This window comes from Zootermopsis nevadensis, unplaced genomic scaffold (genome assembly GCF_977971745.1).
Source record: "Zootermopsis nevadensis isolate Lab colony 2312 unplaced genomic scaffold, Znev_1.0 Znev_ptg000006l, whole genome shotgun sequence".
NCBI classification, from domain to species: domain Eukaryota; kingdom Metazoa; phylum Arthropoda; class Insecta; order Blattodea; family Termopsidae; genus Zootermopsis; species Zootermopsis nevadensis.
The window spans coordinates 1,908,265-1,935,855 of record NW_028259138.1 but is presented as its reverse complement, the minus strand read 5'-3'; the positions used below and the strand labels follow the sequence as shown (position 1 = coordinate 1,935,855).

General features: G+C 37.6%; 1 protein-coding gene, 1 long non-coding RNA gene and 1 pseudogene across 3 annotated transcripts in view; 2 read left to right on the top strand and 1 right to left on the bottom strand.

The window, feature by feature from the left end:
- LOC147874705 (uncharacterized) lies at positions 1 to 27,286 on the top strand. Its single transcript, XR_015533789.1, has 3 exons — positions 1 to 87; positions 22,462 to 22,593; positions 24,224 to 27,286. It is a non-coding gene; the product is annotated as an uncharacterized LOC147874705 (long non-coding RNA).
- The window catches only part of LOC110828108 (tubulointerstitial nephritis antigen-like), a 47,192-nt gene continuing 24,925 nt past the window's right edge, over positions 5,325 to 27,591 (bottom strand). For both annotated transcript variants that reach the window (XM_022060481.2, XM_022060471.2), the window contains exons 2-8: positions 22,884 to 23,155; positions 21,886 to 21,949; positions 17,163 to 17,361; positions 14,469 to 14,764; positions 13,930 to 14,147; positions 9,116 to 9,267; positions 5,325 to 8,343 (exon numbers count right to left, since the gene is read on the bottom strand). In XM_022060481.2, the coding sequence (XP_021916173.1) occupies positions 8,167 to 8,343; positions 9,116 to 9,267; positions 13,930 to 14,147; positions 14,469 to 14,764; positions 17,163 to 17,361; positions 21,886 to 21,949; positions 22,884 to 23,154 (1,377 nt within the window). In that variant the 5' untranslated portion in view covers position 23,155 and the 3' untranslated portion in view covers positions 5,325 to 8,166. The remainder of the gene's footprint in view (positions 8,344 to 9,115; positions 9,268 to 13,929; positions 14,148 to 14,468; positions 14,765 to 17,162; positions 17,362 to 21,885; positions 21,950 to 22,883; positions 23,156 to 27,591) is intronic.
- LOC110828115 (protein regulator of cytokinesis 1-like) lies at positions 11,277 to 13,885 on the top strand (annotated as a pseudogene).

Here is a 27,591-nt window from a genome sequence, read left to right as displayed (position 1 = left end):
TGATGAGTGAATGGACTGCCATTCAGTTACCTAGGCTTCAGTCTCTGCCCTACTTGGCCCTGCTAGCTGCTGCATGAAAGCTATTTGGTAAGTCACTGATGCAAAAGTAGCACAAATGTTATTCTACATTTTAACGCCACAAAAACATGGGTGTCTGCTCACCAGAAACTAGTTGGATAATTAAACAGAAATTCGCAGAAGTAACGTATATTAACTGGTTATAAGCACTGTTTTTCCACAGGTTGAATAGCTCTGTGCAAGAAATAAATACATCTGATAAAAACTAGAAACATGTACTGTATTGAGCACATTATGTTGCTAAACTCTAGTTCACAAATTTGAATGGGAACCTAAAGGTTTGATCAATTTCTACAATATCATAAATTATAATTTTTCCCATGGTACTTATTACACTGTTATTACTGGATTTTTTATGTTGGACCCTATACTTTCAAACATATTGTAAATATTATTTTATGTGTTGGTGAAAACAGGCTCCACTTTATGCTTAATTGATAGTTCCAAAATCTTAAAGAATATCATTCTCACCAGTTAATGTTGATTAAAATAATGTAATTTGTCAAACAGAAGGTTCAAACTTTTGTCACAAATATGGCTGGCTTTCTTTCCAAAAACTGTTTGTCTTGCTTGTTTATAAATCTTGGTCAAACAAGTGACACAGGACTCTGAAGTTAAATCAGATATAACATAACATGGACAACAAATAATCTTTTCATATGATATTATTTTCATGAGTAGGACTTGGCATAATTTTTCAAGGCCGTATAATATGCCATAAATAAAATATTTGAGAATGGGAAATAATCAGAGATCTAAGAGAATTTATGAATTACATATATAAATACATTTATAACAAATAAATTTACTAAACCTAAAATAACAGTCTACACAAACATCCAATAAGTACAGATTTTTAGATTTCAAGTTGTATTTGTGTTTTACAGTTTGTGTAATTAATTACTAACTGTATTAAATATCCTAAGTATAGTTTGGTAATTTAATGTTTCTGAATGGTGTTACTAACTGCTTGGATAGTGAAGCCCATAGCAGTCTTCATGCTGGTTGCAATTTTCCTGAAGCTATTTCTTGCTGAAATACATGCCTCATGCCACACAATATTATTTACTAGTCTCAGAAGAGATATATTGTATCAAAAAATGCAGTCTCATTCCACTTTTTTAACATGTATTCAAGAAAAACTAGTATAGCATATTATATTTCTATGATGAGCTGTGGAATTCCAGCAAGTAATTTTACTGCATGCCAACTAGACATCAGGGTTTTCATTCTTACTGATGAACCCTTGATGGGATGAAAATCGTGTCAGAAATGAAGCCTATTATTAAAAGATTAATCTAGTGAAGGCAGTGTCCAGTATCTTACGATTTGTTTTGTAAAGAAGATTACGAAGTAATAAGTGAACCTTATTGCAATAGTAGGCCTAATATGGTAGCACTTTTAATAATTTTCCATTGTATTTCAAAAAATTTCCCTAATTTAAAACCTTGCACCATATCAATCAATACAAAAGGGTGAACTTGAAAGGCTGAGAACTCCTGCTTTAGTGAATTTTATACAAGATGATTCATTCCTCATAGTGAATCAAGCTTAATCATACAGGAATGGGAGATATACATTGCCTATAATGTGGGACTGCTGGCCAGACTTCAAACTCTAGGGTTAATGGTATAGTGGTATGATGGACGTCCAGCTGGACCACGTATGACATTATGGATGTTTGATTAAGGTTGTTCAGGCTACAGTAGTGTTGTAGCTACACCAATGAATTTACCTTCACCATTCAACTCTGTGTTGTTGTAACTTGTATGTTTGGTCTTTGACAAACCTGGCATGAAAGAAAGTGAGAATCCACATTTCAGATTGGAACACACATTTTGGGATCTCCAATGTCTATGATGATACGAAAATGAAGATGAATGCCAACAGAAGGGATCTACAGCATAATGTATAATCTGAACCATAGTAGGGACTTATTTAAAACCCTTAAAGTTGCAATAAGTATGATAATATTCATGGTAGTTGTAAGAACTTTAACATCCAGCATAGAATCAAGCTGATAGACTTAAATCTTCTATTTTATATTTTAATAAATGTTAAGAATAAAATTGTAATGAAAAGCATTTTGAAAGATTTCTGAAATCTTCATACTCACCACTGTGAAAACCTCAAACCATACAAGCATTTTTAAGTTGTGTGACCACAGTAGATATTTATATTATTTCATTATTTTTGTCTTATAAAATGTTAAAATTGAAAGGCAATTAAGTTACAGAAACCACAAAAAAGTTTCATAACAAATCATTAAGTAATGCAAGAGAAAATCCATTTCACCTGTGGACACACAAAACTGGCTATGCAAACGTTTTTTGTTCTGGTAGCCATTGTGCAACCATTTGCTGACAAGAGTTTATAGTTTCATTTCCAGCTTGCTCCACAACACACTGCTTGATTAACATATAACTAAAGAGTGAGGTCAAACCACCCATGTGCACATGAATCACTGTTTCAGACTTTAGAACCGATAGTATATATTTAAAGGCATTAAAAGAAAAGAAAAGGTCATTTATGTAGAAGTTTTTAGTAATGCAGTTTTGTATGGTACACCCTGAAACATATCTAAATGGTAAATCTACATCACCTTTACAATAGTACCTTCTTTGTCAGAACAGACATTACAGCTTTAAGAGCAACCATGGTAGGCCAATGATGAAGCCCAATGCCATGAACTGCTTATGAGAGTATGTATGCATGTGGGCACTGAGGCAACACATTGCACTGCAACCACTGCCTCCTTAATTCTATTAATTTGCCAGTAGTCCTGTCCCTGCAATGAAACACAAGTTTCTTGCACAGCAATATCTCATAATTGCCTGGGTTCTCAAAATACCTGCCAAAATGACAAAATCAAGTTTCAGATGGGGCCTTGTATTCACAAAGAACATGCAAGGTTCTTTTTGTTTCTAAGTCAACACCTTTTACAAATGGGTTTATTTACTTTCGCCAAATCGAAGAGGTGTCTCCTGAAGGGACAGTATCCTGTTAGTAGCCCTGTAACTTGTCTAATAAGGATCCTGCTGAACTTTAATAGCTTAGTAGTTATTTTAGTTGGCAACTTGCTGAGAAGCCCTTAGCATGTTTTTGTCCTAAAGTGGACTGCCAACATTTTTGGTGTTCCACAACAACCCAGTTCCTGATATCCCACAGGTGAGTTCACATCCTATAAATGGGCATAAGGGGCCCATTCTAACTAACTGGTCTGCAATTTCATAACCATCACTTCCCTTATGTCCTGACACCGACACCAAATTAACCGTGTTGCATGAAACAAGTATCATCAGATATTTATGGCAGTCCCAGGCCAATGTTGAGTACATTTTCAGTTGTCAAGTGCCTTAACTGCAGTTTGACTCTCTGAGAGAATATAAATTTTCCAGTCATGATAGTCCCTTTTTATGGTGAATGGTCCTATGCTGAAGCTGAACCTTCAGAATAGCCAATCATCACTTCATATTGAAGAACTCTGTGTGCGCAGCAGGAATCAGACCTCCTCTGAGTCATTCTCTACACTTTATGGATCAATTTGCACCCCAAGAACTATAAATCATTAAGGGTTGTTTGGTGAACCAACAAAAGAGGAGTTTTTTTTAGTCTTAACATGTTTTCTTAGTAGTACTGTCGATGCTTGTCATCATATCACTCATATCTGCATCACCCATGCATTCTTATAACTTTTAATTTGTAAAGGTTTTGATGTATTTCCTTGTATATATACATAATAACCTGTTGCTGGGAGGCTGTTCCCTTTTTTCAGTTTGAAGGTGTTTAGCCCACAGTATGTTGGCATTCAAATTCAATATGATAAATGAACAGCTGTTAATTTCCATATTCTGCAGAGTAAGAGTTCAGATGATGAAAAATAACTGTCCATGAACTACTTTGTCCAATAACCTCCATTTGCGTTTCTTAATCTGAACTCCGCTCTATGTGGTGACATCTGCAACAGTCACACATTGTTTCCCTAGACATGCCATATGTATATCCCCTACTATGATAAAGATTGTGTAATTCTGTTCTATAGTTTTTTCACTTTCTTGAGACGTACCATCTAAAAACTACTCTTCCATTGAATTTCACAATGATCACTGTACAGCCAAATTTTCTGTAGGATAGTAAAATGAGGAATAGATACTGTTATAGTTTTTTAAAAATGCTTGCACAAACAATCATTATCAGAACTCATTTTGTCTGGTAGATTTTCATTCATTTTGAAGTAGCAGTTTGACTGTACCAAAATATTATAAACAGTTCATATACAAATATCAATAAAAAAGGTCAAATTATAAACATATGTAATAATACAGGTTCAGTAATGCGATTCAAACCAGTATCAGAATTAATATACTAATATACTCAAGCCCTGCCTTCACTCCTTCTGATGAGCCATGCCCAAGTTACTGGAACTGTATCATCAAATATATATATATATATATGTGGATTCAAGATCAGAGTCGTTTTGAGCAATTTGCTCTTCAGAATCAGAATCAAAAACCAACTAGCCAATCTTATTTGCTCCAATATTATGTGAATGTTTTGCCATGGCACTACACATCAACTACTGATTTTAAGATGCATCAAGCTGAAACTCATAAGCTACCAAAAATCAATTTTATCTAATCAATTCACAGCTGGAGATATATCTCAAGTATATATCAAGTTGATCCAATCTAACTGCCAAACTCATGACTTTCAGAGTAATGGCATACATTATAAACATTAACCAGACATCCCATTGTAGTAAAGATCTTTGTAGTTTATATACTAATCATAAGTCGTGATTACTCCTGACACTTTGTGCTGCCAAAATAAAGACGGTTCTTCAATACCAAGGTCTTAAAGTGACCATCGCTAACCACACATAAAATGAACTGTATAATCATTGAAAATAAACTGAATAAGTTCAAGATCCTGATGACAAAATTCTGTAGAATATCAAGGGCAGTGCAACATAATAGTGGCATCATAGGAAAAACACCAACCAACTTACATTGACAGTATATCAATAAAAATTGGTAAAGTCTGTACACATGTAGCAAGTGCTTCAAGCAGTGTAATTTGAGAGCAATTTGAAGACGGCTGTCTTCTGGGTTGAGACATGTCTGGCAGAAGTTCCCCGATGATAGAGGAATCAAACACCTCTAAAACAATGTAAACTTCAACTGGACTGCACAGTTCACAACCCAGAAGAAAGCAGTCTTCATGTTTGATGCCATTAGAACTTCAAATCCTACTCAGAGTAATTTTATTGCTTTAAAATTTATTTTGAAAGACATACTATTCTGTAAAACTAATATACCACATTCAATTACAATACTAATAAACCTATAATTTCCCTTGCTGTTCACACAAATCTTCTGTCCAACATTTATAATAAAGTACTAGAAATGAATGTTGTATAACTGTGATTCTTCTGAGGGAGTAATCAAATCACCTCTTCTTGATCACATGCATATTATTCATAGTAGACTAGAAATGATAAATGAATAACTTCTCATAATTCTCTTCAACTGGAGGATTTGGTCATCAGGTCTACCATACTTACACATTCATAGAAATATCCTCTGATGTTACTTTAATATTCTTTTGTTACAGTTAAAGGTTATGTTTTCTGGGGGGGGGGGGAAATTATATGTTTGGCAGTGATAAGAACAGGTGGCAGTGTAGGAGTTGTATGTACAATATATCTGCTGGAAAATTATAACACAGCAGTTGTGGTATAATTAAACCCTTGTGCTCCTCTTTAGAAAGTAAAATACCTGGCCTTCAAAGGGTAATATGTAGCCAAAATGAAAGTTTGCCTGAAAAACTTGGGGCACCTCATTGTACTTCATACATTATAACTACAGAGTGTACATATACACACACACACATAGAGCAAGTAGTGACATTCTGACCTGTTGATCCTCAGATTGGGAAGTTACAAAATTCACAGGTCATGTGATGTCATCACAGCAGAAAGACAGACTGATAGTAATCTTTGAAAATTTGGAAGCCAGACATATTTTGGTCACCAGATAAAACATAAAACTAATAAGGCAAAGGGGGCACTCAAAACATTTGGGACATTAGGCTAGTCTGGAAAGCCAAAATAAAATAAGTCAGATACTGATATTCTGGGCAGCAGTACATGGTAATGGGTAAATATCATTTAATGGGACTACAACTGCATCTTGAAAAGCCAACTCCAAAGACCTCAGTAGAAAATTAGCCAGTAGCTGAAAGTTTCTTGTTGGCTCTAGTGACCAGATGACAATAATTTTTGTGCTGTGCTTGGAACAGTGACTTGTGGTTGGCTGTAATAACTACCATTCATAATTTTGAGCAGCTCCTTCACTGCAACTGTCAGCATATTTTAAACAAGATTTTTAATCTATTGCACCATATACCTTTCCTGGTATGTATTCGGAAAGTAAGTACCGTTTGGGCATACCTCCCGCGCATCATCGAAACAATCCGTTTGCGCATGCGCGGTGCCTTCCTCTATCCATTGATTCATCACAGACGCCATTTCGTGAAAGTAGTGTCAGTTAACATTATTCCGTGGGCGTTAATAATGTTTAAGAAAATTGAACGGCCCGCCGACTGTGAAATAAGGTCTGTTATTCGTTTTCTTAACGCTGGGAATGTGCGGCCGGTTGATATTCATCGCCAGATTTGTTTATGGTGAAAATGCAATGAGTGATGGTATGGTTAGGAAATGGGTTCACAAGTTCAATGAAGGGCGTGAAAACGTTAATGATGAGGCGCGAATTGGGCGACCATCACGACAACACTCGACCATACGCTGCTGCTCAGACTCAAAACCTTATCACGTTATTTGATGGGAACAAATGAATCACCCCCCCGTACAACCCCGACTTGGCGCCAAGCGGCTTTCACCTCTTCCCACACTTGAAATTCCTGGTTGGTCAACATTTTGTTGACGACGATGAAGTGAAAGAGGCAGTGCAGCAGTGGCTGACATCGCAGGCGGCCGCGTTCTACGAGGGTGGTATACAAAAACCTGTGTTCCGCTATGATAAGTGCCTCAATAATGGCGGTACCTATGTCGAAAGGTAGCCCAAGAAACGTAGAATCTGATGAAAATACATTTTTTTTAAAAAATATGTTTTGTTTTTTGTTAATTCCCAAACGGTACTTACTTTCCGAATACGCCTCGTATAATGTCGACTCTACAGGCAATGGGAATAAAGTATAACTGACACGGGGTTAATTACATAAATAGTCACTGGAACACAAGCTGTTCATATAATCTGTGAACTGCACCTGCCATCACTATACTGCTGTCAAGTTCCACTTTGCATTTCTCAAAGCACTCTCCAGAGATGTGTACACATTTCTTCAAATTTTGCTTTCAGTTGTTAAATATGAAAGCCCCAACTTAACATAATCCAAAGTGCAAATTCTGTTCTTCCTTGAACCACTTCCACAATTTAAAAGTTTTGTTCAAGCACTCCTCTCAATATTTTTGTGCAGTAGTTTTAAAACAGTAGCAGAATATTAGCCTTTCCTAAAACAGCATCAAAAGCATAATACTGATGAGTTCGCAAGTGTTCCACTTAAAGAATCATTGTATGAAAAGTCAAGACAATAATTTGTGATCAACACACAAAACACAATTTATGCAGAACATGCACACAGCTGAAGTGAATAAGCAACTAGACTTCATCTATCTAAATATTTTAGCAATTGATCAGCAGAGTAACCTATAGACCATTAGACCTCTAGTGGCACTTTGATGGTTAATAAACAATACGTGACTTAACAATGATAAGTGCACAAATTATATGAACAGCTATGTTATCTATCCAGCTATGTAAATGCATTTTGAATCTAGATGACCAAAGACTCAAGCATGCCTATGCTTCTGTCTCACCATTTTAAAAACTGATTGCTCTTGGGGGCTGTTATCACTTCAGCAACAATTGTGTAGTCTGGATTGCTCTGAACTGAAGCCCTACTGGTACTGCTGTCAACATCATAAACACAGTACTTATTCTACTCATACACTCATTGTTTATGGCAGTGTTCATGGCATTGCACAGCATATGCTGTTATGTTTATTATCTAGATATTGTTACTGAGTTGATTGTTCGGAGTGAGTGGGTTGACTGGAACAGTCTGTACAAGGGTGTCAGCCCATGCAGCCAACACAAAGTCTTCAATTTCACATTCGTTGACACCTCTTCGAATTCGGAAGTAGCCATTCTCTCCCCAGTGGTTTCCCCAAGAATTTGCTACCAACTGAAACAAAAAATGTATGATCTGAAGCTTTCATGGTGACAAAGTATAATAAATTATTCTCAGGCTACCAGCTGTGTAAGGTAGCTTAATGAAGAAAACACCAACGTTTCAAGAACCATCTTCATACATCAGGACGAGGACAAAGACGGTTCTAGTCCTCTGCTCAATTGGCATATTCATTGCCCTGATGACAGAGGCAGTATGACCTCTGAAACGTTGGTAAACATCTACCATACTACACTGCGCAACAACCCAGAAGACGGAAATCTTCAAGTTTTATGTACCTAACAAATAATGAAAATGTATGCTCCAATTTAGAGCTTATATATTTCACAAACCATTCTCTGTGATAGTGTGTTCTTAGTGAACTTGGTATTCATTTAATGCAGATATATGCCCTTTGTTAGAATCATTTCACACTGCATATAGCCACAAATTATTTTTCCTTGTATTTCTTTACATATTCATCATACTGGAAAAGTTTCAAGTAAGTATCAAATGCACACCATAAGATTTATTTTAATGTCATCGGCTCAATGATGAAGTCTGATCTGAAGTTCATGTAAAGTGGGGGTTATATTGAAATTCTATGAACCAAAATGAAATTTGCTCTATAAATTTTAAAGTAAACCTCCTACACCAAATTTAATTAGAAGTTTGCCAAGTAGTTTTGGAGATGAAAAAACACTGATAGATGGACAAACAGTCTTCCCATTCTGATTTTATTTTATGCACTTAGTGTAAAGGATGTATAATAACAGTTTACTCTCACCCAATATTTGATGGGCTCTCCATGTGTCACATCCTCACCCCAACCAACCACTCGCACTGAATGGTAGCCATTGGAGGTCTGATCTCCATAGCCAGAGCGATGATACACTCCACCCCGATACAGGAAAAAATCCTGATACACCTTCATGGTAGCTGTAAGAATTAGCGTCATGTTGCGTCAGTTTGAAGTACTATTTAATTTTAAGGAAGATGTTTCATGTTTGTATTACTTGTCATGTGACATTTCTTAGTAAGCTTGATAAATACAGGGTTAGTCTAAATGATGTTCCCGCTTTGAAAGACATGCTACTCACGTTTAATGAAATTCAGATACACAAAATTGGCACCGATGGAAAGAGAAACTCTCCAAGTTTAGTTTCAGTACATCACAGGTGTCCAATGTGAGCCCCCTTGGTAACTAGGCACACATCCAGCCTGTAGTAGAGTTCCTCCCAAACACGTTGCTCGCTTACTGACGGGCGGCCGGTGCTACATTCTTTTACAGATTCAGCCCCTATTCTTAAATTCGGAATACCACTTACGAATTGTATGCCCACTGGGTGGATCTGGCGCAAATTTGGTTCGGAAATGCTGTTGCACACTAATAACAGACTGGTAAACGTGGAAATCCAGGACATAAAAAGCTCCCGTCTTCGATGGCAGCCATTTTCTCTCACGTCGCCCCTGGCGGCGAACAGTGTTACTACGCGGCTGCGAAGTATACCAACATAAACCTGGAGAGTTTCTCTTTCCATCGGTACCAATTTTGTGCATGTGAATTTCATTAAACGTGAGTAACATGTGTTTCAAATCGGGAACAGCATTTAGACTGGCCCTGTATAATAAAATATGGCAATGTCAACAACAATGAAGACAATAACAGAACATTAAAATGATGAGTAAGTAAATTAAAATACATTTTAGTAAACTGATGGAAGTTCCCAAAATAGTACATGGAATTAAAACTAGGGTTACAAAGCGCAAAAACATTGATAAAATTCAAGTAACAAAAGGAAGAGAAAAATGAGGCTGGATGTACCAGATGAGGCAAAAATAAAAATGACGATAAATGGAAGGAAATATTTATTCAGTAAATAGATGAATAGGTGGGTATGGAGAAAACTGAAAGTCACTTAAACAGTCTGGTCAACAACAAACTCAAAAAACATGCACTTCATTACAAAACAAAAAAATATGAAAATAAAAGGAAACCATTCAAAACATAAGTAAGAAGTTGCAACAGATTTTAGTGTGCAATAAAATCCTATTGGGTGACAAGCCATATCAAAATGGAGCTACAGTCCAACATTACAGAAACATTCTGTCTCCATAATGACATCTTCACAAAAGCCTCAAGTAATATAAGATATTAGTCTGATTTGTAGAAGGCAGCAAAAGAAGTCACATCATTATTCTGTAATTGCATTTTTTACAATTTTGGGTCTTCCACCGGCAAATCTATTATTAATGGAACTAAATAACAGTATAAATCCTGAACTGCATAGTAATAGATTTTATTGTTGAAAAAGTTTGTTAATAATACAGATATTACATGCATGCATGCATACATACATATTTTATTACATTCCATGGATCCATAAGACAGTCAGATGACAATAGGATGTGGAAAAAGTCATAATAATAATACAATACATAATATAAAGTACAACTCATACTATTATATAAATTTCACATAATACAAAACAAAGGGTTCACCTAAGAAATGATAAGCTACAAATAGATCTACCCATTACACACAGAAGAAAATTTATCACTTATTTGTAAACAACATAAATTCATTGACAGAGTAAAAGGAGTGTGTAATTAAATATCTTTTTAATGCTACCTTAAATTGCTCCTTCTTATATACAAGACTTGTGAGACTTGATGGTAGACTGTTGAAAATTTTGATTCCTGCATAATATGCACTCTTCTGAAAGCATGAGAGGTTGGCAACTGGTCTATGAAGCTGATTTTTATTCCTTGTGTTGACACTGTACAGCAGAATTAGTTTGAAAGAGTTCTTGGTTATTTACAATAAAGTTTATTAACGAGAATATGTATTCACAAGGAAGAGCTAAGATCTGTAATCTCTTAAATAGACTTGACATGAATTTCTAGGTTTTACACCAGCCAATAATCTAATAATTTTCTTTTGTAAAGTGAACATCTTTTTATTGTTTGATGACTTACCCCCAAAAATTATTCCATACTTCATTATAGCATGAAAATAGGCAAAATATACTGATCCGAGTATGTCAGTGTTGCTGACATGCAACAGAGATCTAATTGCGTAACATGCACCACTTAATTTAGGTATCAGTTTGTCAATATGATTTGTCCAATTTAGGTGATCATCAATTTGCAAACCCAAGAATTTAGTATTTATTGACTCTTGTATATACTTCCCATTATAATCAATACTTAAAACATATTGTGGTGAGTCATTTGTTGGAAATTTTATTATGTTCGCTTTATCTAGATTTAGATTTGAAACAGATAGCAGAATTGAGTAAGGATCTGAACATGGAGATTCCTGTAACTGGGTGTGAAAATGTGCCATTGTGTAATGTTGAAAGGACACTGCAATACAAGCTAGATGAACATCGCAAAATCAAAGAGTCACGTGCGTGCAGATTAGCAGATTTGTAAAGCAAGGAAAAACTGATTTGAAATGCTTTGGGTATTCAGCCACAAGCAGACTTTGCAAATCAGTTCCCCAGTGAACAACTGGATGATTTTGAAGTAAACATCAAGGAGAAAAATGATGAAAAGCAACGGTTGATGCAAGTGTATCAAGAATCAAAGTCTGCAATTATTGCCATTATGACTGAACTTACAATTGTTCCAACACTGGAATTTGAGAAACTTGTATGTGGGAAGGACACAGCTTTCAGACCAACTGGGGAGAATATGACTGCACTAAAACAATTACACCAGAGGTTAGAACATCAACTGGAAGACACAAAAGCTCAAATCGATGAGTTGCATGAAAAACTCGCGCAACTTTGGAACCGTCTCCATGAAGAATACAGGCGCAGAGAGTTCCTCGTTACTCATTGAGGATACTTTGCTGCTACTTTGAAAGCCTTGAAGGATGAATTAAAGAGATGTGAAGAACTCAAAACGCCAGAATATCAAATGCTTTGTTGAGGAGATTCGGAAAGAGCTCAAACACTGGTGGGATAAGTGTTTGATTAGCGAAGAAGAGTGCATGGAGTTTCGACCATATTCTTCAGATCTCTTGGAATTATATGAACTTGAAGTCCATAAGTTTCAGTCTCACTATGAGCAAAATAATGTGATTTTTCAATTGGCTTACCAGTGTCAGGAACTTTGGGACAAAATGTTAGAGTTAGAAAATCGAGAAAATGATCCAAACTGTCTATTCCATAATTGTGGAGGCCAGCTGCTAGTCGAAGAGAAAGAAAGGAAGGTAATCCAAAAGGAATTGCCGAAGGTTGAAAAGGAGCTGATTTAGTATGTCAGCCTTTATGAGGAACACCATAAGAAACCGTTCAAGATCAATGGTCAACCAGTCTCAGATATTATTAATAGTCAGTGAACATTGCATAAAGAACAGGAAAGAAAGCTAAGAAATTTGCAAGAGATCGTCTGCTTGATGTTGAATCCAAAATGGGATCTCGGTAAAGAGCTTCTAAACTTAAGAATGTACCAGGAACTCCTCTTCACAGTTCACATAAATTTCAGAAGGTCGCCAGAAGTGACGGGACCTTTGCCTTAGAGAACATCCCTCGTCCTATTCAGCAAACTGTGGTTCCTAGGAATATTTTTGCAGAAATAGGAACAAATTATGATCCAGAAGCTTCAAATATGACAACCTATACAGACGTCAAGAATAATCTACTGCAAACTCCTGATGATGATGATGCTGCTTGTACTTCTGATGCTCTTGCATGTGGAACATCTGGAAGTGTTAAACCAAGAAGCAACATACAGGAGCTCTGTGGTCGCAGGCCACTGCATCCATCAGTGTGACACCCCTGCTAGAACACCCTCTAAAATACCTTCAAAGATATTACCACCACGTAGCACGAAGAAGACATCACAGACATGGGTAACACCAATGAAACCTCCACAGAAAAATGTTACAGGTCAGGCATCTTCATCAAAACTCCTCCAAAAGATTGTGCCAACTTCTGGGGCACACCCAAAAGCCCAATGAATCAAAAGAGGCACAGCAGTAACATGCCATTTAACCACTCCAAGATGGCAGCTCCCTATAATTATGTGACTTACTTGGTAACTTGTTAAGGCTGCAGAAATATAAAAATCTTCATATTCTTTACAATTAATGAATATTCCATGACAAATACTAAATACACTTCACACATTGACATACAAACATGAACATCACTCTCAAAGAAATTACTGCTTGCTTGTTTGTGACCTACTATACACTTTTATACAACCCTGCAAAACAAACAGCTTTCATAAATCTTATCACAAAACTTCTTTTAACATCAACTATGAGTGGCTGTACAGCTCCATGTTTTCATTCACTCAATTTCAAGCAGCAGAAAATGCTTACAGAATTCTATATATGTTTAAATGCTTAATCAATATTAATGTATGTTTTTGAGAAATTTGATGGTGTTTGATAAAAATTTCTTGTAGAGTACAAGTAACAGTTAAATTATATGGAACACAATCACATTTGTTTAATTGACAAAGGAACAATTTCTAAATGGTGTATGTTTATTTTATGTATTGTATGCAAGGAAGCTATAAAAACAGACTTATGCATGAATGTTGGCAGTTTCTGATATAATATTCTCATATGCTGTGCTGTACCTTGAACTGGTCCGGACTCCATAATCTCATACATAACATCCTGTTCAGAGCCAAGACGATATGCTGGTCCCATGCGGTAGATATCAGTACGTAGAACTGTCTGGGGATGGGCTGGTGGATTGCAGCGAGCTGTAAGCAAGTTTGACCGCTTAGGTAGGCGACACCTTTCCAAGAACCCTGATCCTGCTGTGTATGGATAGCAAGGTTCATCCACCACACTGAAACAGCATCAGATGCATGTGTCATAGAAAACAAATTCTCACGTAGAAAAAGAGTGAAGTGGCACTGCAAGACATGGGAGGGTTTGTCAAACTTTGGCAGTTTACAGAATGCCAAAATCTTCTATTCTGCTATATGCAATAACATGGGTCACCTACTACACCAACAGGGTTATAGAAATGAATTCCCGTTGCAGAATGTTTATCTGCATGGCCTCTTAATAAGACATATTTTCCATCAGATACTTGCATTATATTTTATCACATTTAATTCTCTTCCTCTACATCTGACCTAGATTTATGAAGCCTTGTCATACTAACCCAAACTTGCGGAGGAAGAGCCATGCACGATCCAAGTGTCCGCCCTGACATGCCCTCTGTCCACGATTATTGCATGCCAACAGATGCTGTGCTGAGAGTTGCACTTTCTCCAGACCTCGAGACATGATAGCAAAGCGATCTGATGCTACAGACACTGTAGACAAAGCCCATGATGATCCACACCACCCCTGATCCCGCACTGCTTCCACAAACCCAGGCCATATTTTTCGAGCATCAAAACTGCGTGGTAAACGTCGGGGGTCATATACTGGAGTCACTGGACGCATCCTCATGACCTGCATACACAGATAAAATTACATCTATGCTCAGAATATGCAATTGTCTTTCAGATTTCAGCTCTAGGAAATTTATGAAAAATTGTTATGTATTCTTAATGAAGTCCCAAAAAAAATATCCACTTTGAAGACACAGAAGGAGATGGAAGGATATCCTTCAAATGGGTTTTAGGGAAACCAGATGATGGATTTGTTGGGCAAGTCTTGGTTATGTTGGAATAATTTGAAGTCTGTACATCTCCCTGCACATCCATCTGCATATTTTCCTACGCACCCTTTTCAATGTTCCCAAAGAACTACAATTTTTTCATTATCACATCATCTCCATAATGTTACAGTCATGCAAGTTTGCAAGGATTTTGAGTCTGCATCTTCAAAGTAATTCATGTACTTTAAATAATTTCAAGAGACAGAATGCTGAAGTATTTGTGTAATTCCTCAAACTTCCATCCCAACACTATGAGCAGACATTCTTATCCCTACATAAAAATATTCAAATGGAACACTGATGCAAAGTGAGCCATTACTGTAGCTTAAAAAGAGAGACAGGATCAGGAGAACAGTAACATACCTCTAAAGCTGGTTTGTTATTCATCAACAGCTATCCTATTATTTGAATGGTAAAAGGGCAGGGGTAATAGAACAACTGCTCATATTATAGATGCACTGTAGTTTGCTTCACAGCATAGTGGGTGCTCATTGCACATCTGCAATGTTGTATTGTCATTTCCATGACTTTAATTCACCCAGTCTCCTATGGCACTACACCAAGCAAAGAAGTGTGGTGTGGGTGTGGCACCTTTTCTGTCATGTACCACTAAATATAGCTGTTACATTACAGTTATTATATTTCCAATTGAAGCTTCTCATACAACATAAAGCTAAATTTTCCACTAAAGACCCAATTTTTATGTTTTACTTCCCAAACCTTGTTGCTTGTGGTGGCAAGTTTCATAATTCTAAATTTTATCAATGAAACTTGCTGAATATCAACTGCATACTGTTTTAATCTACTACTATTGCTCATTTCTGCCTAGTTCCAAAGTCAATGTATTATAGTTGAAGACCAACATGTTTATTCACTGTGATACTCCATTTTTGCCTAATTGTTAACAAAATATGCTTTACTGAAGTATATAAAACAGTATTTTCATGTCAATAATTGCATTTTATTTATTACTATCACTGTCTTATACTAATTTATTTTCCTTTTCTTCATAAACTTTCAACTTTTCTTGCTTGAAGGTGAAGAGTAGGCTCAGGCATAATAGCTGCAGAAGTTATTAATTATTAATTTTGTCCCCCTTCTGTTCCTCCCATTTTTAAACACCTTACTGTATCTTAAAGACTTGACTGGAAATTAATAACATTGACACTTGGACATAAATTGCAGTAGAATTCAACTTTCCAACACAACCACACTAAAAAACATATTAATTGTAATATGGAAAAAAAGTGTTCTTGTTTGCAAATATTTGCCATAACAATAAGATTCCTTTCACATGGTAGATTTTATACCTCAAACTTTAAAAAAGATTTGTATCTATAAAAGTGACCTGGGGTACAACCACAAATACACCACATAATTACAGTATTTATTTAAAGAACTGATTGTTCTGAGAAACGCAAAAAATGCATCTGTCGATATTTGATGTTCTCAAGGTTGCGAAGATGACACGGATTTAGATTGTGACTTGTAGGTTCCAAAGAAACTTCTACCTGTAAGTTTTCATGGCATTCCAACCCAAAAGAACAACACTGTCATAATATATGTATAGATGATATCTCATTTGAAAATATGAAGATCCATATGTTAATGCTACATAAAACCACTAGCAAATATTACAATCATAAGTTTATATCGTAAAAGATCCCTTTAAAGCTTCATGGGGACCATTAGTCCATGTATCTCTACCACCCCTGGTAGTTATGTGTTTGTTTGATGGGTACTATTGATAAATCAATGGGGTAGGTAATTGAAATTTTGTATTAAAATAAATCATAAACATGCCTACATATTATGTATGAAATAATTTTCTGTTAATAATTACAAGCAAGGTGATGGTTTGAACCTCAAAGTTACTTCTTGAAAATTTATTGCAGTCAGAATCTCTATTAGTATAAATTACAGATCACTGAACTGTATAATTATGAATTTACAGTTCATGGTATCATCACCACATTGATTAAAGCATTTGCAAGAAAAACTGCATCTCAAGTTATTCTCAGAACTTGTTTTTCATACTTAAATGTGCTTGTGTTACTCTGTTTGGCCATGGATGCTTGAATTGCATTTCCAGTGGATACTGAAATGTATATGTATGATGCAGGTTTATACTTTAAATATTATGTAGTACCACAAAGGGTTGAATGGAAAAAATGTTCCATAGAAAGGTACCGTTTTCTGAGGCTGCAATGTTCCCAGCCTGAGTGAGATGCCCTCATTTAGTCGTCGTCCCCAGAATGTTGAGTAATTACTTGCTCGCCAGTTGAGATGGTATCCACCTGAGTTGACCTTCGATAAGACTTCTGGCTCTACCAGGCATTCATTCCGTTCACACAGTAGCTCCACCTTGTTGCCTGCTTGTTGGCATTTGCTGCAGAATACAATCATAGTATAAAATAATTGTGGACTTTATTGACTAAATAATGGTAATTTATATAGGCAAGACAAGAAATTTCCTATTTCAGAACAAAAAAAATTATCATTATATTTACATGACTCAAACATCACATCCTATCCCTTGCAGTTCAATCTAGACATTTTAACAATTCTGATATGATCCTTGCATGTGCAGATCGGGTTCCTGCATGTTCCCTTCTGTTAAGGTTTAGTAACTAGTATATCGTCATTTGCAATAATTCTGATTATACAGGTTTCAATTCTCACACAGTACAACAAATATTTCTAGCCATAATGATACTCATTTTACTAGAATGGGAAAATGGTGAAATTTATACTGTTTGACACATAAAAATTATTTTATATTTGTGTGTGTAGGATTCACCACCTTGTCGAAGGCAATCTGCCGGGTGAGGAGGCTTGCGTGCTCAAATGACCCTTAGGGCTATGCCGGCCTGAGCTTCGGCTCATGGTAGGGTCACCCAAGCCGGACAGGTCTAAGGAGATGCGCTAGACTAAGAGTGATACCCTGGTCCTCCAGGTTGGGGGTTGGGTGTAGGGCTAACAACCTTTCACCTTTAAAAAAAATATGTGTTACGAAAAAATCAACCAAGCCTCGGATCAGGACGGACTCTTTGGCACGACCACGGCAATTGAAAAAGGACATGAGATTTGGTACCTGGAACATTAGGAGCCTCTATAGGGCTGGGGCACTGAAATCAGTGTGTAGGGAATTAGGGAATTATAAGTTAGACTTAGTGGCAGTGCAGGAAGTGTGATGGGAGGGGGAGGGCACGATCCCAGTGGACAATTTTACATTTTTCTATGGAAAGGGGAATGACAATCATCAGCTAGGGACGGGTTTTTTTGTTCATAGCAGAATTAGGGCAGCAGTTAAGAGAGTAGAATTTGTTAGTGACAGGTTGTCTTACGTAATTTTGGAAGGACGTTGGTGCGACATCATTGTCCTTAATGTTCATGCCCCAACTGAAGACAAAAGCGATGATATCAAGGATAGCTTTTATGAAGAATTGGAATCAGTATTTGATACATTTGGCAAGTATCACATGAAAATTCTGCTAGGAGATTTCAATGCAAAAATTGGGAGGGAGGATGTCTTCAAACCCACAATAGGCAGCGAGAGTCTCCATGCACTTAGTAATGATAATGGCGTCAGAGCAGTGACCTTCGCTACGTCAAAAGATTTAATTGTAAAAAGTACAAAATTTCCACACCGTGATGTTCATAAATACACTTGGACTTCCCCAGATGGCAGAACACACAATCAAATAGATCATGTTTTAGTAGATAAGAGAAGGCAGACAAATGTAATTGATGTGAGATCATTCAGAGGAGCAGATTGCGACACTGATCATTATCTGGTGGTAGCAAAAGTGAGGGAGCGGCTTTCAGTAAGTAGACGAACTAAACAAAATTTTGACACAGAAAGATTTGATTTGAAAAAATTAAGTGAGGGAGAGGCAAAGGAACAATATCAAGTTGAAATTTCGAATAGGTTTCAAATTTTAGAGACAAATGAGGATAATGAAAGTGTGGACATCAACAGGGAGTGGGAAAATGTCAGAAACTGCATCAAAATTTCAGCAAAAGAGAAACTAGGATACTACAGGAGAAAGCAAAATAAACCGTGGTTTGATGAAGAATGTTCAAAATTAATAGATCGAAGGAAGCAAACAAAATTTCAATGGTTGCAGAACCCAAACAAAACAAATGCGGATAATCTATGTAACGTGAGACGTGAGGCTAGTAGAACCTTTAGGACTAAGAAAAGGGAATACCTGAAGGGCAAAATTGCTGAACTTGAGACAAATAATAAGGAAAAAAACATCAGAGACCTGTACAGAGGCATTAATAACTTTAAGAAAGGATATCAACCCCAGACTAATTTGGTAAAGGATGATAGTGGCAATTTGCTTGCAGATCCAATAAAAATTGTGAATAGGTGGAAAAATTTCTTTAGCGAGCTCTTAAGTGTTCATAATACTGGTGATATTAGACAGATTAAAATGCATACAGCTGAACTGTTGGTGCCAGAACCTAGCTTAGATGAAGTGGAACTAGCCATTGGGAAGTTGAAAAGTTATAAATCTCCAGGAATTGATCAGATTCCGGCCGAATTAATTAAAGCAGGTGGCAAAGGGTTGCATATGAGGATCCATAAGCTTATTCAGTTAATTTGGGATAAGGAAGAGATGCCACATCAATGGAAGGAATCCATAATTATTCCTATTTATAAGAAGGGGGACAAGACTGAGTGTGGTAATTACCGAGGAATATCGCTGCTATCAACCTCATACAAAATTCTATCCAACATTCTTTTGGCAAGATTAACCCCATATGCGAATGAAACTATTGGGGATCATCAGTGTGGGTTCAGACGAAACAGATCAACGATTGATCAGATCTTTTGCATTCGTCAGATACTAGAGAAAAAATGGGAGTTCGGTGGGACTGTACATCAGTTATTTATAGATTTCAAAAAAGCCTATGACTCTGTGAAGAGAGAAGTGCTATATAATATTCTTATTGAATTTGGTATACCAAAGAAGCTAGTGGGTCTAATAAAAATGTGCTTAAATGAAACCTGCAGCAAAATTCGAGTAGGTAAATATGTATCTGAGACATTCCTCATCAAGAACGGTCTAAAACAAGGAGATGCTTTGTCTCCCTTGCTCTTTAACTTTGCGCTAGAATACGCCATCAGGAAGGTCCAAGGTAGGCAGGAGGGTTTGCAATTGAACGGGACACATCAGCTATTGGCATATGCTGATGATGTTAATTTATTGGGGGACGATATAAATACAATAAAGAGGAACGCAGAAGTTTTACTAGAGGCTGGTAGACAAGTGGGGCTGGAAGTAAATTCAGAAAAAACTAAGTACATGTTAGTATCTCGTCATCAGAAGACAGGCGGGCAAAATTATCTTAGGGTAGCTAATAAATCCTTTGAAAGGGTTACAAAGTTCAAATATTTGGGAACAACAATAACAAATCAAAATGATACTTGTGAGGAAGTTAGGAGGAGACTAAATTCCGGAAATGCTTGCTACTTCTCAGTCCAAAATATTTTGTCTTCCCGTCTGATTTCTAAGAACCTGAAAATTAAAGTATACAAAACAATAATCTTGCCTGTTGTTTTGTATGGGTGCGAAACATGGTCTCTCACTCAGAGGGAGGAACACAGATTGCAGGTGTTTGAGAATCGGGTGTTGAGGAGGATATTTGGGCCTAAGAGGGAAGACGATGGGGCGTGGAGAAAACTGCACAATGACGAGCTTAAAAATCTGTACTGCTCCCCCAGTATTGTGAGGGTGATTAAGTCGAGAAGAGTGAGATGGGCGGGACATGTAGCGCGCATGGATGGGACAAGAGGTGTGCACCGGGTACTGGTTGGGAAACCTGAAGGGAAGAGACCGTTGGGGAGACCTAGACGTAGATGGGAGGATAATCTCAGGCGGGATCTATCCGAGATAGGAGTTGAAGGAAACTGGATTTTGTTGGCCCAGGACAGGGTCCGGTGGAGGGCTTTGGTTAATTCGGTGATGAACCTTCGGGTTCGGTAAGCCATCTAGTTAGTTAGTTAGTTAGTGTAGGATTTGAGGTTTTCACAGCAATGTTTGTTGAGACAGTGGTCCTCTGGGTATTGAGGCATCTCTCCAGTTCACTCCAGTCATCCTGTAGGTCTGTCAGACCTTGTTATAAGGAGGCCTCATGAAATCAGTTAATCCATAATGTGATCTGTGGGCATGATGATTTTATTGCTTTGTGCACAAAATTGAATTTGACATCTAATCCACATATATCGAATAAGTGTGTGAGCATTTTTCAGTTAACTAAAAATGTGATTGAATGGAAGCAACTGTAGAGGTGTACAATCACTTATTTGAAAGGTTATATTAAAAAAACATTGTGCTCACACTCAAAAAAGCTGCAAAATTTCACCATAAAGTTAACCTTTCAATACTTGACAATAGTATTTTATAGGAATTTTTAGCACTGCAGGCTTTGCTGCCACAAACAACTAGTGGTAAGTAGGATTTAAGGTTTTCACAGCAGTGAGTCTGAAGATGTTTGTCTTCTGCTTTGTAGAGTCGTGTAGTCTGGTACAATTTTACCAACATTTCATAGGCGCTCTCTGCCTCCAAAATGTTGGTAAATTTCTCTGCCAGACTGCATGGTGCAACATCATCTTCAGTGCCTTATGTTGTTAAAAACTCATATAAGAACTTTCATAATTCCAGTAGAGTTTTATTTGAAGAGAATTTTGGACAAGCACAAGTTGGACTGCTACTATTTAATGAAATACAAAGTAAAAAACTTGTGTCCCTATGCAATTTGGTGTGCCAATGACTGATCTGTATTCGCAGAACAGAAAGAGCAGTGAGGGACACAAAGTTGGAAAGAACACTGAAGCAGACCCATACCTCCCCAATTTCCCTATAATGCTCAAGTACTCTGGTTGTTTACTGTTACTCACCACAAGTTGCAGTTAATCTTCACAGTTTCACCAAACTGGTAGTAATGGCCATTGTGGTAGCAACCTGAACAAATGATAAGGTTATAAATGATACAAACTGGTGATTTTTATCAATGCAGCAATGAGTAATGCTCCTTATGTAAGATCAGAAGTTTTGGCAAAGAAGATGCTGAAGTTGGTCTTCTGACTTGTAACGCCACATTTTAGGAGAGCATATTGTCTCCATTTTCAGCCCTACAAGTCCACATGTTGTTATAATCCAAATGACCAACATTGACATTGTTACTTAATGTTTATTTTTATGCTTTTCCATTTGGAGAAAAGGACCCAGAATTAAAAGATCTCCCAGGATAAAGTAATTGATCACTCATAAGTGTAAAATATCCTGCACTTATTTTTCTTCTTCTTGAAGCTAGTCTGATTTCGGTCACCGTCTCCTTTACAGTCTCCTGTAGAGTAGAGGTTGTCTGAATCATTACTAAAACAAGAGGTAGAATTATTGCTAGGAAATTTATACTGCTAAGACGTGTTGGACATGTAAATAGGAATGTGAAGACAAGGACTGTTTTTTGATAGTGACATTTCTTGGAATATGGCCACTCGAAACACCAAAAAGAAGAAATGGGAGGATAACATTAAAATTGATCTTAGAGAGATGGGTTATGAGGATCTAAGATGGATGGAACAAGCTCAGGATTGTGTCCAGTGGTGAGTTTTCGTTTTTAAAAATTTTGAACCTTACAGTTCTACTAATTGAGTGTGAGTGTGAGTTAATCCATTTGTTAGTAAAATTATAAGGATTCGATGGATAAGGGTTTAGGCCATCACAAGATCTCTACTATCTCTAGACAACACAGGAGAATGTAGACAAACATCCACAAACTACATGGAACTTAAACCAAAGTTCCCAAATGTTACTGGGTTCTAAGACCATGTGTGTATTAAACAATGCAGGCACCAAAGTCAGCAGAGTGAGAACAGTGAATGAAAAGACATACTTCCTATTTCTAAAGGAGGATCTATTCCCAAGCAGAAGCTCCAAAAGTCTGGGCAACAATCTTCGGAGCGTGTCCGGTTACAGAAATCATCACAGTAACAGCGTGTGCCCAGGATGGGCACTGAACATTCATCAATTCGTCCACGACAGCAGCTATTCCTTATTGATGCACAATATGGACCACGAAGGTCCGAGTAGTCGGCACCTTCGCTTACTGCTGTCAATGACAGTAGTACAAGAGCCGTTATCATAATCCATAGCCAATTCTTCATTCTGTAAACAGGAGATCATCGTAACTAACTGGTCAGCAGGCTATTAAATAATCTAAATAATATATTTTAATTATTTGTTTACTAACAAGAAGCCTGACCTGTGGCAAGAACGGTGAGTGAAAGTCCCAAGAGCAATCTCTTATGTCTGAATTACTGATTTGTGAAAGAAATCTTAAACTTTTGACCATTCACACACCTTTCCAAGATCAGGCTCAATGGTTTCACAGCTAACCAGATGACACCACACCAAAGTGCTCCTGTGCTAGCTGATTGTTATTCAGCTGGTCAAGCAATTCTCTTGTTTGGTTGTTTGGTTTGGGACTTGTGATTTGTTGCCATTTAAAGAAAACCTCCATTAAACAATATCCTAAGCCAATTGAATGAACTGACATCCTGACACCACCACATCTCCAAGGCCCATGTTAATATTATATTCCAATCTCTACCCAAGTCCCCCAAATTATCTCATCTCTTGAGGTTCATCAACGGAATGATTGTATGTACTATACCTTGTTTTCCCAGAGCACCTACATGTTACATGTCTCACACTCTAAATGCAATCACTTAATTTTTGCAAAGAATTAAAACTGTGATGCTTCTCACGTTTTCATTCTTCCTTTGTTGTTGTTGTTATCTCTCCCTTATGTGAGATCTCAGTCTCACAGAGATGAAAATATTATTTTTCCTTGCGACACTGTGTGGACTCAGAGGTAGATTGTCTCCATATTCAACCCCAAAGATACGTTTCTCCGAAATGTTGGTGTTTCCCATCGATTCCACACGGCGTCACGACCCATAAGAAACATATCTTCACCTTCATCGAAAATATTGTTAGTACTTTGTCAAATGAAGCATCCTCAACCTGTTTTGCTTTGTGTAAGCCCGTGACTTTCGCTCTCCTGCTTCGGGTGGAAGCAAACTCTCACTTTTTATTGTAATCACAGGAATTACGTTGCATTGGGGAACGGAGTGTGTTTATTCTGAGAACTGCCGTAAGCTTGGCGGGTTGCTCAGCATTTGGCAGGCGTTACCGCACGCGCTACAGTAATGCCTCGAACTTCTGTTTCAGTTACCGAGCGAGTGCTCAGGTGGTTTAAATGCGTCAGTGGTGGAACAGTTGAGGGGGAAGAAAGCTCCTCCCCTCCCCTAAGTCATCCCACAAATTCCAGAGTGATGAAACGGGAAACAAGTTAAAGGATGCTGTGGCCAGAACGTGCCTGGGTCCAAGAAAAACTGTCACGATAACAGTCTCCGGGCCCAGATCTGAACCTGAGACTGCGAATTCGGGAGTGATAACCACGCAACGGCGACGTTCGGCTTAAGTTTGGTGGTAAGTTACAACTAGCAAATACAGAAGAGACTCTTCTAAAGAATCAGGGATACAATTGGCGTCTCCAATGAAAGGGCAAATTTTCCCCCAGTTTTACACTCACTTGCCAAGTGCAAGCTATTAATCTGGCCGTAGTGCACTCTTAAGATTCTTGAAGAGTGCAAAAATGGGAATGGCATGCATAACAATGTTCGGCTGTGTTGATTTTAAACTCCAAATCCTTGTCATATTTCGATAGGATCTTCAGGGAATTTTATTAAAATATGGCAAAGTCAATAAATGCCTAAATATGCGAGTCTGTGATCAATTAGAAACAGTAACAGACTTCTTTCTCGATAAATACATTTATGATATTTAAGTTTCGTTTAATACAGGCGTAAAGAAACTTAAAAAATACTGAGATGTCTGGTTCTTACGGTGGCGAGTATGAAGATGGCTGTCTTCTGGGTTGTTGTGCGGTGAAGTCTGGTATGAGGTGATGAGTACTTATCGTCCTGACGATAGAGGCAGTACGCACGCCTAAAACAACGGTAAACTTATACCAGACTACGTGGCGCAACAACCCAGGAAATAGTCATCTTCATCTCAAAAAAGAAGTTAAAATCTCAAATTGTGTATTTCGTAGCATTTATACACTTTATTTGATGAGCCACTTTTGATTAATTCGATAACATTTAATTTGAGCTTCATGTAAAATAGGGATTATAGTGAACTGTCACGAATGTGAGCTGAATCTTCCCGAAAACGTGTAGGAAGCCCCTAGTACAAAATGTTAGCGAAATCCGTTAACTAGTTTCGGAGTTGAAAGATGGGGACATGGAGACGCTGTTATACAGATATACACATGCACACACAAATAAAATAAACATAAATAGTCGTCAGATATCCTTATTTTCATTCACATCCAGCCGACAACAGCCTGTTACGAACGTCAATAATAACATGTCAGAAGTTTTCATTTGGTTATGATGAGCTGTGTAAGCAACTTAAATGATTTATTCGAATTTATCGCCGGACGTCCACCGCGATTCCAGGTTTTGTTACCGTTCCTACATTTCCGCAGTCCCTGTTTAGATTCTGGCCACGAAAGTTGGCTGCACACAGTTTCTCTGAGTCCCTCAAATCATATGCTGGGATAGTACCTTAAAATAGGTCACGACTGATCCCTTCTACATCCTCAAATATCATTCATAACCACTCTCATGTTCGATGCTGCATAACCTCAATACAATCACACCTTACGTAGGAGATATTTGGCGCTTATGCTAGCAGCACGGCATGGCCTTCCGCTAAGTGCGACTGCTGGGTTACTTGCGGCGTACCCTAGCCCTAATGGCACAGCCACCAAATATCCTCATTATAGGTATGTTATCGTATGCTTAACAACAGAAACAATACGAAAAGGAAGACATAATAAAAACAATCGAAAAAAGAGTAGTACACTAAAAAACCAGTCATGCCGCCGTCGCGAAAGAGAACATAACTCATAGAAGGAATTCGAGGAATAATTGAAAGTCTTGGCGAAGTATTCAGACGATGAAAATGGAGTGATAAATATGGCTCTTGGTTCGGCAAGCATCAAAGACGAAGCATAAGAAGACATATTCCTTGTGCTGAAAGACAGCGTCAGGCTTTTTTAGACACACACATACAAATAAACACTGTAACGTGTTACACACTTTGTGTAGAATGAGATCATTTATGTCCCTTCTGTGCTTTTCGAAATAAGTAATTTGTTTAAGCTGTAAGTGTACAAACGGAATTGCCTGGGTTCTATTCCCAATAATAGCGCGCGGAGATGTTGTTTCTCCTTATTATGACGTCCTGTTTTAATGGGTGTCAGTGATAAAGTCGTTCAAGATGAAGATAACTTGTTTGTTATACGTCAATAAGTGATTGATGAGCCTTTGTGAGCAGATATACAAAATTGAATACGGCGGGAGATTATAAACGTTCCTTAAAGTCTGTATGAGAGGACATGTTTGAATGAAAGTATGTTCCTAAAAAGTCCATTTTATTTCCACACTTGAAATAACATGGCAACTGTGCGAAATAGTTTCGACGTAACGATAATTAATGAGGCATGTACGAGAAGCATAAATATTTTAAGAATCCATTCAGAGCCAAACAGACCAAGTGCCTCTATGATAAAAAAATCATTTGTCGATTTTGTCGTTGGCATCTGACATTCTTGACTTATGAGTAAAGGTAATAGAACACGATGCATTATTCAGTGTGTATTATAAATACAGGGTGATTCAAAAGGTTAGGGCCAAACTGAAGGAGCGTATAGAGGGACTTGGAGAGAACAACTTTCGAATAGGAATCCATGTCCTCCGAAGTTATCCTGAGTCAGTCGAGGCCATTGAAATTAGGGAAGTTTGATAACATACCGCTGAAATAATCGTACTTTGCTATTCTCCTACTAGCTTAATTTTGAATCACACGTATCCCGGGCGTTTGATAGGGAGAGGAGGGCCGGTTAAATGGCCAGTCCGCTCCCCAGACTTGACACCTCTCGAATACTACTTTTGGGGGCATGTCAAGAGCCTCGTTTACGAGACACCGGTGGACGACCCAGAACAACTCCTGGCCAGAATACTTGCTGCATCTGACGTGGTCCGTGAGACTCCTGGGATATTTGAAAGGATGCACCAGAGTTTCGTTCGCCGATGCAATGCCTGCATTGAATGTGGAGGACGCCTCTTAGAACACTTCTTGTAAATTTGGTTTGTAAGATTGCTAATGTAATCCTTGAACATTAATAAAAAAAATAGGCTCTATATATATCCCTCCCCCACACATACACTAGTTTTCTTCCAGTACCAGTTCTGTCAACAACAGTGAGTTGGTTGGAACAAGGGGTGTCATAAAACTGTTCACAACTATTTGGAACTGATCCAGATCTGCTCCGGCAAACAAACCCCCATACCTCAACGACATATTAGTAGCTAAGCCCGAAAATCTCAGTTTCTAATCGGTTCGAAATCTCGGAGGATTTCTGCTACATTTCTAATAAAAACAAGAGTGGAAAGTGTACACAGAATTTAGAGTCTTTGAGATTTTTCATCGTTCTTCGGCGGTGAAGTTCTGCAGATATAAACTAT